Genomic DNA, 19,940 nt, shown 5'->3' with positions numbered 1-19,940 from the left:
AAAATGCAGATTCTGATTCAGAAAGTCGGGGAGGGGGGTTGGCTAAGATTCTGCATTTCTAACTAGCTCCCAGGGGATGCCAATGTTGCCAGAGTATTTCAACATAAAGGAGTTTATCATGATCAGAACATTCACAACCTCTTTTTTTTTTTTAATTTATTGATTTTAGAGAGAGAGAGGAAGGGGAAGAGAGGGACTGAAGAAAGGAGGGAGGAAGGAAAGGAGAGAAAGGGAGAGAGAAGGAAACATCAGTTTGTTGTCCCACTTATTTGTGCATTCATTGGTTGATTGTTGGATCTGCCCTGACCGGCATGGAACCCGCAACCTTGGAGAATCGGGACAACCAACTGAACTACCCAGTCAGGGCTTCACAACTTTTTAGGCAGGATGTAAAAATAAATCCAGCAGTGTGTAGAGAATTGGATCAGATGAACTCAAAGGCCCCTTCCAAGGGTGAGGCATCAAGATGACAACCATATAAACCATCACCCTAGAGAAGGGACGTGTGTTGGACAGTATGACTCCTGCTAATTCTCTCTCTCAGATATTTACACTTTTCTTTAAGGGTTTTCCTCAGTCCATGAATCTGATGACATAGAGACCTAGTGCTGCATAGTCTACTTTAAAGCTTTGTGTTTAAAACTCACTTTAGTATTCATGGACCAGAACCACAATTTTTAGAAGAGAGTTTTAATGAAAATCTATTTCATTAAAGATCAGTCAAAGTCATCCAAATGGGGCATGCTAACATGCACTTGGACTGAAGAAGAACCCCAAAACACAGGTAAGCTGACTAGGGCCCCAAGTCTGCAAAAGTCTTATTTCATGCCACCAACGGGCATTTGAAATGGCTCTGAAAATGGCAATAAGCACCAGAGCAGGGGTTTTTTACTTTGTGAACAAACAAACAAACAAACAAACTGTAGCTGTTTGATGAAGTCTACTGATCCGTCCCAGAAATATGTATTAAATGCATAACATACACAGGACTGCAAATGAAGCCAATTATACTAAAAATAGCTAAGATCTTAAGAGACGAACTTCTTTAACATACTTAGCAAGCAGGTGCCATGTAACCTGAAGTCATGTCAGCACAAAGGGTACCTTAAGGTGCAATATGAAGACATCTGATTTCTATTGATGACAAGTCACAAGCACTATTAACACCACTGTGAGTTTCTTTCTATTTACATAATGGCAGCAAAAGCTACATTTCCAGTTACAGCAGGGGCTTCCAACCCTTGGCCCGCAGGCCACATGCGGTCCAGTAAGGCTGTGTATGTGGCCCAACACAAGATCATAAATTTACTTTAAATGCTATGATTTTTTTGTGATTAAATGTTTTAATGTATTTAATGTGTGGCCAAGATAACTCCTCTTCTTCCAGTGTGACTCAGAGATGCCAAAAGATTGGACACCTCTGAGTTAGAGGCTAGTGGAAGCAAAGCTGTGATCCTCCCCATGGCTTCTGGAAGTGGGAGGGCCCTGGGCTAGCAGGTAAGCTGATGTGTCAGTGCACCCTCCAATCAGGGCTCCGTGATGGGCACAGGTGTTCCCTTCTGGACTGAAGTGCAAAGAGACCACCACAATGAAAGCACTCCAACCAGCAGTGCCCTCCTCACTTTTTTTCACCTGAATAGTATTAACATAAGCACTGTCTTATAAAAATGAGCCTGACAGAAAAATCCTCAGAATCACTTTACAGTTCAGGTGTTTTGCACAGGAGGAAACATGTCTTTATGGTGCCTACAAGTAGCTTCTTACCATCTACTGCATCAAGCTTGGACCCCTTTGTCTAATTTTTAGAACTCTTCTAGACTTCTATCCTTATTTTACTTATAAAATCTTATTTTCCACTAATCCTAACAGTCCTAGAAGCCACAGGGAAGATTACAGTTTTAATTTTGCTAGCTTCTAACTGGAAATGCAGCACTTGCTACCACTATGCAATTAGGCAGGAATTAACAATGCTTGTGACTCTGCAGTAGGTCAAAACCAGGGGCAATCCACCCAGGGGATACGGCCATGTCTGGAGACATTACTGGTTGTCAAAACTAGGGGCAGAACTCTACTGGCATCTCGTGGGTGGAGGTCATGGATGCTGCTAAATATCTTACAACACACCAGGCAAGCCCCCAAACAAAGGATTATTGGGCTAAAACCTTGACAGTGCTGAAGTTGAGAAACTCTACTCTCATCCAATTCCTTTTCTCTACTATAAGCCTTAGGGCTTTTAAGGCAAAAGCAACCACCCAGTTTCTAACTGGAACCCCTGAACCCTGCCCAAATCGGAGCAGGTCTACAGAAAGCCATCCTTAATCACCTCATCCCCACAACACAATCCCTCTAAAATAAATGCAATGCTTAACTCTAACTGGAAGTATGTGCACAATGGTTTTGCCTGCCTACTAGATTCTTGAAGAGGGACCCCAAAACTTACCTTTTATAGACATGCCCTCTCAATCCCCAGCAGAGGACAAGGCATGTAGTGTGCACTCAAACGTTCGACATGTAAGTGAGGTGGAGGAGGTTTTAAGAAAAGCCTGGTAAAGCAATGGTTAATCTTAAGAATCCAAAGTGTCAAGGTCTTAGCTGCATTGTGAGTAAATGATCAACAGTAAGAAAAGAAATGGAAGGGGATGCTGTAGGCGGGCAGCAGGACAGCCCATTTGTTAACAGGAAATGCTTCTGTGGTGAGGTCCTCCACAGACTCACGTGGGAATGCCTACACAAAGAGAAAGGTGTGCCTTTCCCTCACACATGAGGTTAAAAGTTCCAAAACCTACCCTCAGATACACCCAAACACATTCAAGATAACATCAACACAAGGTTTACACCATGGCGATGTATGGTACTAGCCAAAGACCAGAAATAATTAAGTGCCATTAATATGGGACTGGTTAAATAAAATGATACAGGTATGCTTATAATACTAGGCAGCTGTATACAAAAGGGACAGTGATATGAAAAGTCTGTTAAGATATGAGTTAAGTTTAAATAGCAGGGTGGACACCTGAAGGCCTAAGATGTGAACACTTTGTAAGAGGCAATGAAAAATGCTAGTATCATAACCACACTCTGTATACTTCTTATCATATTACTTATGCAATATGCTTATATACACATGCATCTATGTGTAGGTGGCAGTTATTGTTACCCCACTTTAACAATAAGGACAGATGCTCATCAACGACTTCTCCAAGGTCATCCGTCCAGTAGGGAGCAGTCATACAGCTACAGAGGTTTATGAGCTGATGTAGATTCAGTCCAGGGAGGAGAAGACAGCTCTAGACAGCTACCAGCTTCCATGTCTGCTTCCCCGCAATCTGGGTCTGGGTGTGTGTACAGGGTACCTTCTCTTCTAAACAGACACTCCACTTAAAAATGACTACCATGACAAGTAATTGCCTATTCTAAAACTAGCACACAAAGGCTTGGAAGTTACCTGAACTACAGTTAGACAAAATGTCTTAGGAGTTAGTGCTCACAAAATGTTAAGAGGGGGGCATGGTCATCCTCAACTAACAAGTGCAAATCAATTCGACTGTCTTGACAGCAATTAGGTACATGTAACAAATTCTCATTCCATCTGTACCTTTGAATCCACTAATCCTGCTGGGAGGCATCTATGCTAAGAATATAATCAGTGATACAAAGGTTTGTGTGCAAGGAGAACCATCTTAGCTTTAGAAGAGCAAAAATAAATATGAACGTAAATATCCAGCAAGATTTAATATTTAAATAAATTTACATCCCCATGATTACATACTATGCAGACTTTAAAAAATAATTTCAGAAAATATAAGGCATAGGAAATGCTCACACTTAGATAAATGAAACAATATAGATATTTTGAGGGGTCATTTATTTTTATTTACTTTTTTAAAAAGTGCCATAGTTTATATACAATATTATATTGGTTTCAGGCATACAGTATAGTGATTTGACATTTTTATGTCTTACCATGTGATCACCTCACTAATTCTACAATAGTAATCATCTGTCTGTCACCTATCACAGTATTATTGACTATATTCCCTTTCATCACCTTTTTTACTCATTTTCCAACCCTCTCCCCCCGGCAATGATCCCTTTGGTCTCTGTTTCTATGAGTCTGTTTTGAAACAAGGTAGAATATGTCAATTGTGTGCATATACAAACAGGCATTGAAAAAAAAAGAAAATGTGCCATAATACTAATAATATTTATTATCACTAGGGGATTTAAAAATGTTTGTTTTCCAACTTTTCTGCAATAAACATTAACTATTAGAATTTAGAAAAAAGTTTAAAATATTACTCTACACGTAAGTACCTTCCTATAAGCTATGAACAATATAAAAATGTAAAATAGAAGCAACCTCTAAAACCAAAACTGCTCATTTTTGTCGATGACTGCCGCCACCTTCCCACCAAGCTGGATGTTACTGAGGAGCTGTCAGAGGCGGTAAACAGCACTCACATGACATGAGAGATGCAAGCCTCATAGGGGAACAAAAAAGATAATTTCAAAGAAAATAAGGAGAGTGACATGATTCCTGGTGATCCAGAAGTAACAGCAGAGTTGAGGTCTAACTGGAGGAGAAGCCAGTCAAGCCAAGACCTACAGGAAGGGTTTCAGGAACAGGATCAGAAAGGGTGGTGTCCTGAGGCAAGAAGAGATGGGCAGAAAGACCTTCCAGACTGAAGCTTATGAGTGCCAAGGGAGCAGCAGGGCCAGGTACCCTCAAGTAAGAACATGAACTTCAAAGTGCCTGCAGACAGAGTCCTTTATTTTCTATTTGTTTTCCAAGTAATCCGTCTCTACACAGGAAAGAATAACATCTGTTAAACACTTTTAACTCAGTGGGAAAAAATACATAAAATCAAAAAGAAGAGTGATTTGTAAGCATTTTATTAAAATAGTAATTACGTGTCTCTAAAAACCAGAACAAGAAAATAGATAGTTTAATAGTGAAAGCTATTTGCTGACTTAGGCCAAGTGAAAGCCAATGCTAACCCAAAACTGTTTTCCATATGAAAACATTCCTTTTAATATTTCTTACCCTAGAGCTCTACTCATTAAAAAAAGAAAAGAGAAAAAAAGATTACTGCTCAAAAATCTCAGCAAAGGATACCAAGGACTTAACTAGATGAACTCCAGCAATGAGATTATAAAGCAAAGTTCTTCCACAGGCAGCCTGCAGAACCACATAGCTTCTTACAATACCAGGCATTCCCAGCCCTAACTGTGCACTCAAGAAGCTTTAAGAAATTCAGATTCCAGGCCAGCCCCAGGCAGGCTAATTAAACCAAAACCTGGGGGCAGGGGAGCATGCCCTCTGTACAAACAGCTCTGAAAGGGTCCAGAATTACTGTTCAGATGACTTTGAAGTGCAGCACAACATGGATTTGAGGCAAAAGCCCTGGGTTGACTAAAGACAATACTTCCTAAGCTATGCAAACCTATAAAATTGGGTTAAATAGCATCTTGGTTAATTCCTGTGGTTTTTATAGGATTAAAATATCTAGTACCTGGTAAGTTTACAGAGCCTGTCACGTAGCAGGTGCTCAGTAAACAGACAGTTATCCAGGTTGGTGACACAAATGAGGAGCAGGGTGTACCAAGAAAGGCTTCTGTCTGAATAGCCACACTAGCCAGTGTTTCACATTGACAGCTTTATTTAAACACAATTCCGACAGGCTTAGGTGTATTCTCCTAGGGCAGAGCAAGTAATAGGCAGCAAATTTAAAGTGGGGGTAGGAGGAGCCTAAAGAAATCAATGGTTGCTGGAGAAAGGTACAATGTTAGCAGTTAAGAAGCCACAAGGGACAGCAAAGGAACATACAGACGCATTTTTAAAAACCGAAGTTTGAAAGGCATAGCCATGTGGGAACAAACAACCCAACCTAAATAAACTCTGAAGGCAACACTGTTGGAACAGAAAACAACATATTCAGGAAGATAGTCCCTCCTCCTTCAAGAAAAACTTAAATTATGTGACCATGTAATACTAAAAATTGTTAACAGTGAAAACAAGTTCGGATGCAGAGGCTGCGGTTGCTCCTCCTCCACACGTGATTTCAGGTGGAGTTTCATCTTGTGAAGGTCACACCCAAAAGGACGGCAGAGGAGCATTCGTGTAGGTCAGTTTTACCTCCAGGACTTCTGACATTAAGTGCACATTATATACAATATTGTTATTGTGTACATTTTGGCCCGAAGTATGTTTAAACATTAGAATTTTCTTTAAGAAACTGGCTCAGTGTCTAATCATATTAAGTTAACTGTGTTATGATAAACCATTTTGGTTCCCAATATAATATTCAACTGCCTGAAATGAACTATTCAGAACAGTTAGCACATTAAAATGGTTGTTTCACGATCCCTGTGGGGTATTAGCCACAATATAAATTCAATTGCAGAACACTTAGGGATCCAGGAGGGGAAGATCAGGAATTGAAATAAACCAGAAATGTATGGGAAATATCAGAGGTCCAGAAAATACCAGTAAAACAGACCTTTGGGTTTTATTTCTATAGGAGCTACAAATTCCATTCAATGAGTCTTGACTGGATGTCTATTATGAGCAAGGTTCATGAGCAAAGCTGCCCAGAGTACGAAACCAAATCTCTTTTATGGCTAACCATGCAGGGAAAGATCAAGCCAGAAAAGGCTCAACTGGAATGAACAGAAAGAAAACACTTTGGAGGTCAAGAAATTCAAGATTTACCTCCTTTAGCAGATATAACCAAACTCTGCATCCAACAGGTAAATGGTATTTCCTTAGATGAATTCCATGACTGTAAGTAAAATAGAGCCCAAATCTGCCCTTTCACATTTCTCCTGAAAGTTCATCTACACACCTAATTCTCCATTGGTTATTTAGCATGTAGGCAGTACCAGAACATTAAAATCATCATCTCATATTCTCCAAATGACCCTCTAATTTCCAGACACTAGGCCAGCTCATTTTTTTCTCCTCTGCACAGAACCTTAATCTTTATAACGACAAATGTCAGTGTATAAAACCCTCCTTTACTGCTATACATCATGAGAGAGAATTAATCCTTCCTAGAACACATGTTCAATATTTACACAAACAATGGCATTATATAAAAATCAGGTGATTCTACTTTCAATAGTGATTGAATAATCAGACCAATCTTCATGCAGATAACCATAAACTCTGTTTGGACAAAGTATAAAAAAAAAACCCCAAAACAATAAACTGAACACAACCAAAAGCAAGCAGAAACTAGAGGTAGATCTACACTTGGAAAAAGATTTGCACTGGGGAAGTTTCATATCCTGCAGGCGCAGCCCCTGTGAGAAAAAGTACTAAAGCTCAGATAGAACCCCAGTCTCACTGACTTGAAAAACCAGAAATCAGAATTCTAGTAGACTACGATGACTGGAAAGTGAGGGGGAAATTCCAGAAAGGGAAGCACCTGGGAAGGGAACACCAATTCTGCATACAAATTTTGCCCACAACTCCAAGTGAGCCTTGACACATGCATGCCTGGGGCAGGCTCCAAGAAGCCAAGCTAAGACAAAGAACTAAACAGAGATTGCAGCTGCTGATCAACACAGGGAAGAGAGTCCTAGAGTTTCAGTCTAGCCATGTTTACTGCTGGCTAAACGAACAAAACAACATCAGTATTCTTCAGGAGGACAGAACAAAATCCATTTTCTAAAATGTCTCATTCACAAAATCCAAGAAGCAATCCGTAAGTACTAGACATGTAAATAAACAAAAACATGACCCATACACAGAGAAAAAGGAGACCAAGCACAAGATGAGTCACATGCTAGAATTAGAGGGAGTATTAAGTGGTTGTTATAAGGAATTTCAAGAACACAAAGGAAAATATGCTCACGAGGTCCAAACCAGAAAGATACCTCTGGAGGGAAACAGAAATGATTTAGAAAAGGAAATTCAGAAAGGAACCAAAATATCCCTCAGTGGGTAAATGGATAATGAACTGTGCACATGCAGAACACACATATTATCCAGCGAATCAGTGAGAAAAAATGAGCTGTCAAGCCATGAAAAGACATGGAGGGAACTTAAATGCACATCACTAAGTGAAAGAAACCAATGTGAAAGGCTACACACTGCATGATTCCAACTATGCGACATTCTGGAAAAGACAACACTATGGAGACACTAAAAAGATCAGTGACTGCCGGAGTTGGGGGAAAAGGTGGGATGAACAGGTGGAACACAGAGAATTTTAAGGACAGTGGAAATACTCTATGCTACTATAATGGTGGACACAGGTCATTCATTACACATTTGTCCAAACCTATAGAATGTACAACACCAAGAATAAACTCTAATGTAAATTGTGGACATTGGATGGTTTTAATGTTTAATCTGTGTAAACCTAAAACTGCTTAAAATAATAAACACTTTTACAAAATGGAATTCTAAAATGAAAAATGCTATTCCTAAACTAAAAAATCCACTGGATGAGCTTAATAGCAGTTTGCAATTAACAGAAGACAGTGAGAACCAGTACAGATTGACAGAAACTATCCAATCTGAAAAACAAAGAAATATTTGAGGGGGAAAAAATGAACAAAGCTTCCAGGACCTGTGGAATACCAAAAGGTTTAAAACACTTATAACCAGAGTTGCAGAAGGAAAGAGGTGGTGTACTGTGGAATTGTGCACCTGAGATCTATATGGTTTTGTGGACCAATGTCACCCCAATATATTTAACAAACATTGAAAAGAAAATAACACTTGAACACATTATAGTGCTCCAATACCAAGACACAGACAATCTTGAAACCAGCCAAAGAAAACCAGCATGTTAGATATAGTAGAACAGCAGAACAAACTACGGTCAGAAGACACCGTCTTGACTTCTTTTTTTTTAATTTTTTTTAAGATTTTATTTATTTATTTTTAGAGAGAGGGGAAGGGAAGGAGAAAGAGAGGAAAGAAACGTCAATGTGTGAGAGAAACATCAATCAGTTGCCTCTTGCTTGCCCCAACTGGGGAACTGGTCTGCAATCCAGGTATGTGCCCCAACTGGGAATTGAACCAGCGACCTTTTGGTTCACAGGCCAGCACTCAATCCACTGAGCCACACCAGCCAGGGCCTCAAATTCTTTACATGCTGGAAGGAAAAAAATGAGAACACAAAATCCTACATCCAATGAAAAGGCCCTTTAGCAATAAGACAAAAGCAAAACATTTATGGATAAAAGAAAACTAAGAATTTCTTGCCAGCAGACCCTCACTCCAAAAAATTCTGAAGTTTTCCAGAGAGAAGGGATATGGTAACAAATTGGGTCTTGAGTAAGGAATGAAAAGCACTGCAAATAGTAAATATGTGAGTAAATATGGAAGACTATCTTTTCTCCTTAATTTTAAACACTGCATTCACATTAATGCAAAAAAGATACACTGTGGGGTTTATAGCATGTGCAGGGTAACACGTATGATTAGCATGAAGAACAGAGAAGGTAAACATGGTTGCAACTGCAAGACTGAAAGGTACACTGAGTGAAAGGTACACTGAGAGACTGTGTAAACTTAAGAATATACACTGTAACCCCTAGACCAAATTCTAAAAATAACACAACAATGCAAGCATAAGGCAAGCCAATGGCCAAAATGAAATTCTATGATTCCACTTAAATGAAGTTCTAGAATAGGCAAAACTAATCAATGCTGGGGAAAAAGTAGAACAGAAAAAAGGCAGGGCAGGTTGGGAAGGTGGGGACTAGTAGTGGTAAAAGTGGGAACTGGGAGGGCTGGGTGGGTGGGCTGGGATGGGAGTAAAAGATAGAAAATTGTACTTGAACAACAATTAAAATAAAATTTAAAAAAAAAGTGGGAACTGACCAGAAAATGGCAGGAGGCAATTTTCTGGGGTAAGAGAAATGTTACATATCTTGACAGTGGTTTGATTACACAGGTGTATGCATTTATCAAAACTCAAACAGACACTTAAAATACGAGGTCTGTCCAGAAGGTATCCAGCCATGTACTATGAAAAATAGAGACATTTATTGAAGAAGATACAAGAAGAATTATACATAAGACAATGATGCCTCAGTCCCCTTCAAAGTAGGCACCCTAGAACCTCACATACTTCTTCCAGTCACCATCAGCTGCCCTGTCATATTTTCTTGAATTTCACTGATGGTCTGAACTCTCTTTCCTTTCAAAGGTGACTTTAGTTTTGGGAAAGGTCAGAAGTCGCAGGGTGCCAAATCTGGGCTGCAGGGGACCTGAGTCACCTGGGTGACTTGATGTTAAGCCAAAAAACTCTGCATAAAACGTGATGCATGAGCAGGCATGCTGTGGTGAAGCTGCCAATCATCAGTTGCCTATAGCTGTGGCCTTCTGAATCATCTGAATAACTTCTCTGGAGGAATATTCAAGCTTAATGCAAAATCTGATGCAGATCCATTGTTCTACTCGGTCAGTTGTTTTGAATGCAATGGCCACACAGTACACACGCTCACTCAACAGCACCTACTGTCCCCACAGACTGGTACAGTGAAGTCATTGTTCACACATGTGCATTCCAATCCATTCTTCCTTGGATGCCAGGTTACTTGGATGTGGTACAAACCATTTTTGTTATATTAACAATGGCTGGACTTTTTCCAAACTGACCTTGTATGTGCCTCTCATAAAATATTTTAACTTTAAATTTAAAAAATAGAACTTAGTACTAAAGATTATCACTAAAGCTTATCGAATGAGTAAAAATTAAAAATTAGGGGTGGAGGTAGTAGGGAGAGGAATTATGTTATAAAGACAGTAGATTCCAAATGCAATCAGCAGCAGGCCCAGTGGTGGCTGGGCACTGGCAGTGTGAACAAAAGCTGTGAATGACGTCACACTTCCTACTTCTACAAGTTACACAGAATTAGGCCTCCCTTTTTGTACTCATTTCATATTCTTTAGGTTTTTCCTCACTTTTGACAATGTAAGAAAATATTTTTAAACATAATTTTGGCTTCACATAATAAAAATAGCCACTTACAAATGTCACCTTTGGCAAATTACTTACACTTAGCCTTTCTGTGTCTGTTTTCCCACTGCTAAAATGGGGACAAAAATAGAACCTAACTCTTGAATAAATACATTCAAAACACTTAGAACAGTGCCTTATACATAGAAAATATTCAAAATGTTATCTATCATTGACATAATTCCCTCTTTATGACTACCTGTTTTCTACTTCATCTCTTTATTAATAATTCTAAAAGACAAAAATAATTTTGACTGGTAAATCAGCCTCCCCAATACAAATATTAATAGTACACTGGCTCATGAACTTTATACCTGGTCTTCAAAATAAAGAAAAAAAAATCCCACAGAAGTAAATGTTCTCAGATATTCCATACCTTGCAACAGTACCCACACAAGAAAATACTGTCAGGAAGCTGGAGTCAAAAGAATCCACCCTTCCAAGGTAGCACATAAATACAGAACAGTATTCTGAAATTTAATTGTGTCCAGGTAGAGTGCGTATACCATAAAATGCTTCCCATACAACTTCAATACTGGTGCATTCAAAATATCTTGTCAATGTTATTCATTTTATTATAGCTAGGTTATTAGTGTTATTCCCAAGCTTTTATATTTTATTAAAATGCCCAAAAGAGGGAAAGGGATTGTTCCTCTTCCCCACAGATTAATCCTCTTCCTTTTCCAAAGTGATTTCTTCTAGTCAAGACTTTAATATTTCAAGAAGTAGCTCCTACATATACATGTTTTAGTTAATTGACTGTGAATCAGTGAGAAACCCAAGGATATAATAATTTCTTCCTAGTAAATCTACTGAAGCTTTTATGTGTAAGTCCCAAATAATTAGGAGATGTCTTTATACTGCTCCCTTCTTGAAATTAATCTGTTGTCACTAAAGTGTAAAAAATGTAAACTAAACTTTAATTAGGATAATTAAGTTATTCAGTTAATTTATTGCCATTCTATAGCAAACTAAAATATCCAGGCTTACCAAGATTTACAATTTTGAAACATTAAAGGAATAAATTCAAAACGGTCTTACTTTCAGAACTACAAACACTACTCCTAACCTACAAGGACAGCAGGCAGACAGTCTACCAGAGCATCAGAAGGTGACAGGCCCTTCCCCAGCTCTCTGTGTACTCTGTCCATTAAACTTGGGTTTTATCATGGGGTAGTGTACAGCCAAACTACCATGTTCAGACAATTTCTCCCAATGAAAGTTTTTGCATGCCAGCTTGAAAAATAAGGAAGTAGAATGCCAATGTTAAAATTAATTAGCATCTACAGCTATGAAATGTGTAAGAGAAATGGCCATTAGATACAGGCAAACTAAGGAAGCGCCTGAGTTGATAACAGGTACTATTACCAATAGGGCCATAGAAAAAAAGCACTAAGAAAAAAAATATTTTTGCTAGGATGGCCTTTCATAAACACCCAGCACCTCCTTCCCACTAGGTTTTCACATATTCTCAGGACACAGCGGTGGCAGGGACTGTGGGTTCTGGGACTGAAAGAGAAAGGCAATCTCTGCCCTCCAGTAAGTGGAAGTCTGGTGGAAATTTAAAGAAGCCTATTATAATACAGTATGCCAAGTTCTAGGACAGAAGGAGGAAACAGGAAGTTTAGTAAGTATGGGCCGGGAAGTCAGGGCTAGGGTGCCTCAGGTAGGCACCAGGTAATCCCATCTGAGAGAAAGAACATCATCTGCAAAGGCTCAGTGGAAAGAGAAAACTTGCAGTGAAGGTACTGCAAGTACAGACAGAGATGAGGATAGGTAGGCAATGAAGGTAGGTCATTAAGACGGCAGGATGCCATGGCAAGAACTGCACACCAGAGAGTAAAATCCTGTAGGCATCTTACCAAGCCCATTCCAGTGACACCATTGGAACTATTGATGGAAGTTAAGAGTGGGGCCGGGGAGACTAGCTGTTATAGTGGATTACATCTAGTTCAGGGAGACTACAAAGCATTACGGTCAACTACACCCACGTCAAGGTCAGAAGCTGGGTATGTCAGTTATTTCTAAAAGAGAGTTAATTTAATTATAAAAAAAAATAGAGCAGCTATAAAGTTTTCTCTTGTTGACTTTAAACAATGACATCAGCTGAATTCTAGAAGGAGATCATCACTTACACTCCAGCATGCACTCTTGACTTGGGACAGAATGCAGTTTACATGAGGCTAGGGTGGTGCTTGTTCCCTGAAGACTAATTTTATCCATTCCCTGGCTCCCTGGCAATTCATCCAAAATCTAAGTCTGCCTACACAGAAGTGTGCCATATGTGTGACCAGCATGCCAAGTGTGGTGGGGACAGGTTGAAGGAGAGGGAGTGAGAGGGACAGACAGACAGAGAGAGAGACAGGGAGAACCTGGGTTGTGGCCATGTTGATGGAAAACAAATCTACAGGATGGTTAGGACTTGGAAACAAGCTGGCTGGAGGGATGTGAAGGCAGGCAAACTACCTATGAAAGGCATGGGCTTCTCACTAGGGGGAATAGGGACAAGGGCAGAGTGGTCCACAGTGGGAATAGAGAAACTTACCTTTGGACAAACTGAGCTACCTGGAACCTCCAAGTTGGAGCTCAGGTCTAGTTGGACATCTGGCTTTATATTCATCAGTGTGAGTGGCAAAATCAAAGCTGAAAATGTCATGAATTATAAGGTAAAAAGAGAAGGGAAAGACGGAGAAGAGAGGAACACCATCAAAAGGATAGGAAAGCAGTTGCAAATACTCAGAGAACCAGGAGGAAAACCAGTGGTGTCTAATCAGAGGCCTAATGAAGGCTCTCAGTGGGCTGCCCAGGCCATGCCCAGACTCCTTTAAGCCAGAATCTGGGGGAGGCACCTCAGCAGCCATACATATTTAAAAAAAAAACCCTCTCTCCTAGGAATTCCACTGTGTGGGTAACCCAAAGAACAAATGAGAGATAAAAAAAAAGATAAGGATTGAAAAGTATCCAATGAAACTGACAAAGTTGTCATCAGATAAAAACATCAAGGAAACCAAATACAGCCTAGAAGTAAACCTAAATATATATGGGAAATGCAGCAAATTATAAAAGATATTTCAAATCTTGGAGGGAAAAGATGGATTATGCAACAAATGGCACTGGGGCAACTGGGTTGTCATCTGGAAAACATAAAACTAGCTTTCTACCTTACACCATAATAAATTCCAGATGAATCTGTTAAAAGTAAAATGAGAAACCACACAAATTCTGAACCAGAAGAAACCACATGGAATGTCTGTATAATGTATAATGCATATGTATAATATATGCACAGTGCATAATGTATAATGCATTTCTGATTATGACACAAAACTCAGAAGCCATACAAGGCTGATAAATTTAAAAAAAAAAACTGCATGGCAAAAGTCCAAAGGCAAAGGCAAAAAAACCCTGGAAAATAAATATTTGCAAATTCTAAAGACAAAGGACAATTTCCTTGAAACTTAAAAGAGCTCCTAAAAAAACAATAAAGATCAACAACCCAACAGACATGGCAAAGGATATGGAGAGCTTGCCAAAAATAAAGGTTCACTTGAAAAAATATTCAACCTTGCTTAGAAAAGGACTGCAAAATAACATCACACTACACTGAGATGTGTTTCTCACCTAACCAAATGGCAGAGATCTGGGGAAGGGGATGAGGGTAGCTAACTCTTCATACTAGTTAAAGGTATACAAACACGCACTCACACACTGCTGTGGGAATTCCAAAAGGTGGATCTCGGCAATATCTAAAGTAATCATGTAAGTACGGAACCATCATCCCACTTCCAGGTTTCTATTCTATAGGTACACTTACTGAAATGTGAAAAGCTATGCATACTGCTTATCATATGTATTGGGCTGGCCAAAAAGTCTGTTTAGTTTTTTCCATAAAATAAAAGACATTTTTCATTTTCACCAATAACTTTATTGATTTGGATATTTTGAGTAAGTCAGCTATCTTCTGCTATTGGCTTCTAGTAGGTAGAGGCCAAGGATGCCACTAAACATCTTCCAATGAATGCATCAGACAGCCCCACAGCAAATAATTATTTGGCCAAAATATCAATGGTACCAAAAAACTTCGCAAACCACTTTTGATATGTTTGGTCAGTCACAGCACCTTCTCCATACACTGCACCAATCTTTTATTTTGTTTCAGTTGCATTTTTAGCTTTCTTGAAATCATAAAGCATAATACACCGAAAACGTTGCGTATCCTTCCATCTTCAATATTAAGATGGCTGCACTAAAATTCACCAATTCCATTAAGTTTATTTTTAAATGCATGCTGATACGACAAATGTCACAATACAATCCAACATTATTGTTTTGAATAAAGTTAAAGACAACTAAGCACTACTAGAGCTATTCTACAAAAAAAACGTTACAGACTTTTTGGCCAACCCAATAGATGACACATATGTAATATGTCAAAGACACTGAGTTGTCTGTAATGGTAAGGTGGAAACAAAATGTCCACCGATAGAGACTGATTAAATAACACATAAGCTAGAATGAAGAAGCTCTATGCACTGATAGGGAATGCTCATCAGGAAAGACTGCCAAGAGAAAGGGACAGACCGTGTGGGGAGTAACACGGCAGTCATCTGTTTGTTAACACAGAGTCTCTCTAGAAGACTGTACAAGCAACAAAGAGAGGGGCATGGCTGGACAAAGGGTAAGAAACCCAAAGGAAGACTACTACCCACCACATTCCTCCACTGAACACTTTAAAATCACTGTTTCAACATGCCCTTTAAAGAAATCAATCTCCTAAAGTAGTTCCAGTATGATGCCTACCATAAAGATTCTGAAACACAAAGGTGGGAGGGCACAATTCTCTCAATGCACTGAAAGCCAACAAATTGCATATTTTAAAGGCATAATTTTATGATATATGGGTTAAGTCTCAATAAAGCTGTTATTTTAAAAATTAAGCATATATGGCCATAGCACATTATCACTTACATAAAGAAAAGACTACAGGGGATAAACTTAAATTTCTCCCCAAACTATGGCTGTATATTTAAATAAAGAGGAAAGACAGAGGTAGTGTTAAGTCCAAGCCAACCATTACCACTATTCCCATTGTGCCTTAAGGAACAGCATACCTGCAGTACCTACCTGTCAGCTACTCAGTACAGTAAAGCAGCTGCAATCTACTCCTAGCTCTACCACTCTGAATACTTCTCTTTCTGAAAAGTAAAAATGTCTGTTTTACATTCCTCACACTTTTAAACTTCTATTGCAAGTCCTCAGAGCAATAAGAATTTTATAATAACATAGTAAGGGTTTGGAGAAACAAATGTAAATAGTGCCAACAGCAGTAAATATAGTTAAATGAAGTGTCACTTTAAATAGGATAAAGAATGAAGCAGTCAACATCTTTATCTCTAAAAGATAAACATAAAGTTTCTAGGCCCAGAGTTTAAAACAAAACACAACAGCTTACAAAAGAAATACAAACAGAGCTTTAATGGGGCTGCTTTCTCAGGTTTACACTAAGTGTTAGATTTAGAGAAACTAAGGCAGCAAAATGCGTAAAGGCCAGATTTCCTTTGAGTTGCTTACTCCAAGGAACAGAAGAGTTTATCAATGTCAGGCCTTAACTTTAAATCAGCAAAGGAACAGAAAGTTAAATGAACTTGGTTTAGCAATGACGTAGGGGATGTAGGGAAAACTAGATACCACAGTTGTTTTGAAATAAGGAAGCAATACCCCAAGGTTACTCATTATAACCTCGTTATTAAAGTCAGGCAGAATTCTCCAATTTCCCAAGGATGAGCAAAAAAACGGTTAGTTCTAAGTTACGTATCCAAAAATCAATTTAGAAAACATGAACACTCCGTGACACAAACACTTTACTCTGTAACAACATGCCTTCCTCAAGTTAGCATTCCTCTGTAAAAAGTCAGAGAGGACAGAAGGAAGCCCTCAGTGCACATCTGCTGGGCACTTCACACATGACCTCATGTGACCCTCCAAACAAGCAGGTAGTTTGAAGCAGGTAGTTTGCCCTCTAATGAGAACACTGGAGGATGGAGGGCTCTGGCCAAGGTCACTTCGTTGGTCAATTCTGTGCCCATATGGGTAGGGGGGTGGGAGGATGGATAGATCAGCCCCTTCATCACATTGAAGGGATTTCTGACTTGACAGAAAGTCTTTATGGTATTTTTTCCCCTAGCTTTTAGCTTACTGCCCCACCAAAATAATGACCACCATCTTCTGCTTTTAATAAAGCAATGCATCTGCACATACAAAAGACCCCCCTCAAGAGCTGAGTAAACTGGAATCACAGCCATGGATGTTATCCATGTATGGCATTTAACCTAAAGACTAACAGCGCATGAAGCTGACCTTAGGGGACTGAAATCTCATAAACAGGTGACACTCCACTAGCACTCCAAAGCTTACTGAGCTCCTACAGATCACCACGTTCCCTGGGACCCAGCTTTCTCTTTGCTGTAGCCGGGGTAACATTTTTTTGCTCAGTACACAACATGGGTGGGATCTGAACACTCTTAAACTTTTTCTTAAAAAGAAAACCACAGTCTCAGGGGTCAATGTTAACAAGAAAAAAAAAGGACACATTAAAACTAACGCAGGGACCACAACCACTTCTTAGAGGAAGACATTAAAGAAAAGCCACAATGCAGGGTTGGAAGATAGCTTAAAACCACCAGCAACAAACCAGAGAGTATCAAACATTTAACTTAAAGGAGCTTAGGCACCGTCAAAAAAAGATACTGAACACTACTGGTCCTGACTGTAATCTAATTTCCCAACGTCAGTGTGACACCTTAAATATGACACACTTGGTCAAAGAAAAATCTTTTTTCTCTTTTGGCACTGGGTCCCAAAGGGTCGTTTAAAATAAGTTTGAGCCCCACTTTGTTTACATAGTTTTGAAACATTTAGACAAAAGTTCACATTTCTAAGTGGATGACCATGATGCCCTTCCTGTTTAACTTGGAGACTGGAGATCTTTAACTTAACATAGCATTCTTAGGAGACTGACACCCTCAACACCCACAAAGAAAGCCTCTGAGAAATAACTGTCTCACATGCCACTGTCTGTTAAACACAAACAGAAACACAGACATGCATGTGGATTCATAAATACACACACACATATCGATACACTCATACACATTCACCAGTAGGTATACACATGCATACATGCACTCTCAAATACACGTGTACATGTGCTCACACACCCGTGCACACGCCAGGCTACAACCTTCCCCATCCCCCCCCTCCAGCCGCGACACCTGACCACTTAGCGGAAAAAGACCCAGCTCTGGGGTGCCGCACGATACCCCGAATGTCTATGCACGTTCTAGTGCCTTCTCATCTCCATCTCATAATGGCTTCCTTTTCTAGTAACAAACAACAGATTCGGAGAAACCAAGGCGACACAATGTGTAAATGTTTCTGTCGCCCAAGAGCCCGATTTAAGGAGACAAAGGCCTGAAAGAACCGCACAGGAGCTACGACCTCTGACTGGGGCTATCTGTCCGTCTACGGGAGCCAGGAGCGCGGCCCTCACTGACACCCTGTGACTGACCCCGGTGAGATGAGTGCAACAGCTCCAAGGGCGTGAGGTGCCAGACTGGTTTGGGGGTGCGGGGTTTGTGGGTCGAAGTGGGGACAGGGACTTTGGGGAAGGGTAAGAATACATGGTGGAGGCTTGGGACACAAATGTGGAGTGGAAGCTTGAGGTAAGTGCTTGGGGGTGCGAGGTGGCGACTCCGGGCACGGGAAGGAAGCTTGGGGTTGGGGTGGGGGTTTGGAGTGGAGGCTTAATGGACAGGTGGGCGTTTGGGACCCCAAGTGAAAGCTTGGGGAGCTAGTGTAATTTTGAGGTCGGGGGTGAAGGCTTGGGTGTGGGTGGGTTTGGGGGGAGCTCACTGGAGGCCTGAGGTGCGGGTGGGCGCGCCAGACCCGCCCCCCGCGTGGGCACTCACCTTGTGGCAAGACGGGCAGGTGGGCAGCGCGCTCTTGCCCCCGTGGCCCCCGCCACCGCCGCTCAGGCTGCTCTGAATCTGCGTGAGCTCCTGGCGCAACACCTGCTTCTGGTGGAAGCTGAAGGCCGGGTGGTTGGAGGCCATGGTGAAGAGCAGCAGGAACTCATCGCCCGTGCGGCCCTCGTTGAGCTGCAGCCCGTAGTTGTGGATGATGGAGTCGATGTGCGTGAGCGTGCGGTAGAGCACGCCAGCCGCCTCGCGCTGCTCCGAGCCCAACAGCGCCAGCGACACCAGCAGCTTGCTGCGCACCACCTCGTCTGTCAGGTTGGTGAGGCTGCCCAGGTCGGCGGGGTTGTTGGCCTTGATCTCTGAGTCGCGCAGCGAGTGGTAGTCCTTGCGCGCCAGGTCCTCGAGGCACGAGCCGAGGAAGCGCAACTCGAGAGGGATGCACAGGTCCAGCAGGCCGCACAGGAACTCCACGCGCTGTGGCGACGGCAGCTCCGAGAACCAACGGTACACACCGTCCCTCTGCAGCGGGCAGCGCTTCTCCACCATGCTGCCGCCCGTGCCACGCCGCCGCCCGGGGCCGGAGGCCGCCGCCCGGGGCCGGGGGCGCGGGGCGCGGCGGGTGCGAGCGGAGGGCGCGGCGGGGCCGGGGGACGGAGGGCGGGCGCCGCGGGCTGGGCCGGGGGCGCGCGGCGCGGGTGAGACCCCAGCCAGGGACGGGCGGGTGGGCGCGCGCGAGGCGCTTGGGGGGCCCGGGGCGGCCGGGGGCGGCGAGCGACCTCGGGCCCCCCGCTCACGGGCGGGCTCTCGGCCCGCGCCCGTCCCCAGCGGTGGCCGGTGCGCGGCGGCGGCGGCTGCTCCTCGTCGTCGTCGTCGTCGTCGTCGCCCGGGAGGCGGCCGCCCCCATCTCCCCCCGCGCCGCAGGGTCTGTCACTGTGGGCTGCCCCCCGACGGAGCTGCCCAGGCCATGCCGCCGTCGCCGCCG

At 41.8% G+C, this 19,940-nt stretch overlaps 1 protein-coding gene across 1 annotated transcript in view; it reads right to left on the bottom strand.

The window, feature by feature from the left end:
• Positions 1 to 19,632, bottom strand: part of ZCCHC14 (zinc finger CCHC-type containing 14) — a 59,721-nt gene extending 40,089 nt beyond the window's left edge. The window contains exon 1 of the mRNA XM_045818476.1: positions 18,950 to 19,632. Coding sequence (XP_045674432.1) covers positions 18,950 to 19,504 — 555 coding nt within the window. The 5' untranslated portion in view covers positions 19,505 to 19,632. The remainder of the gene's footprint in view (positions 1 to 18,949) is intronic.
• Between the last annotated feature and the right edge of the window lie 308 nt (positions 19,633 to 19,940).

This window comes from Phyllostomus hastatus, unplaced genomic scaffold, assembly GCF_019186645.2.
Source record: "Phyllostomus hastatus isolate PE091 unplaced genomic scaffold, TTU_PhHast_1.1 phas_scaffold_345, whole genome shotgun sequence".
NCBI classification, from domain to species: Eukaryota; Metazoa; Chordata; class Mammalia; order Chiroptera; family Phyllostomidae; genus Phyllostomus; species Phyllostomus hastatus.
This window is presented reverse-complemented; position numbering and strand designations above follow the sequence as displayed.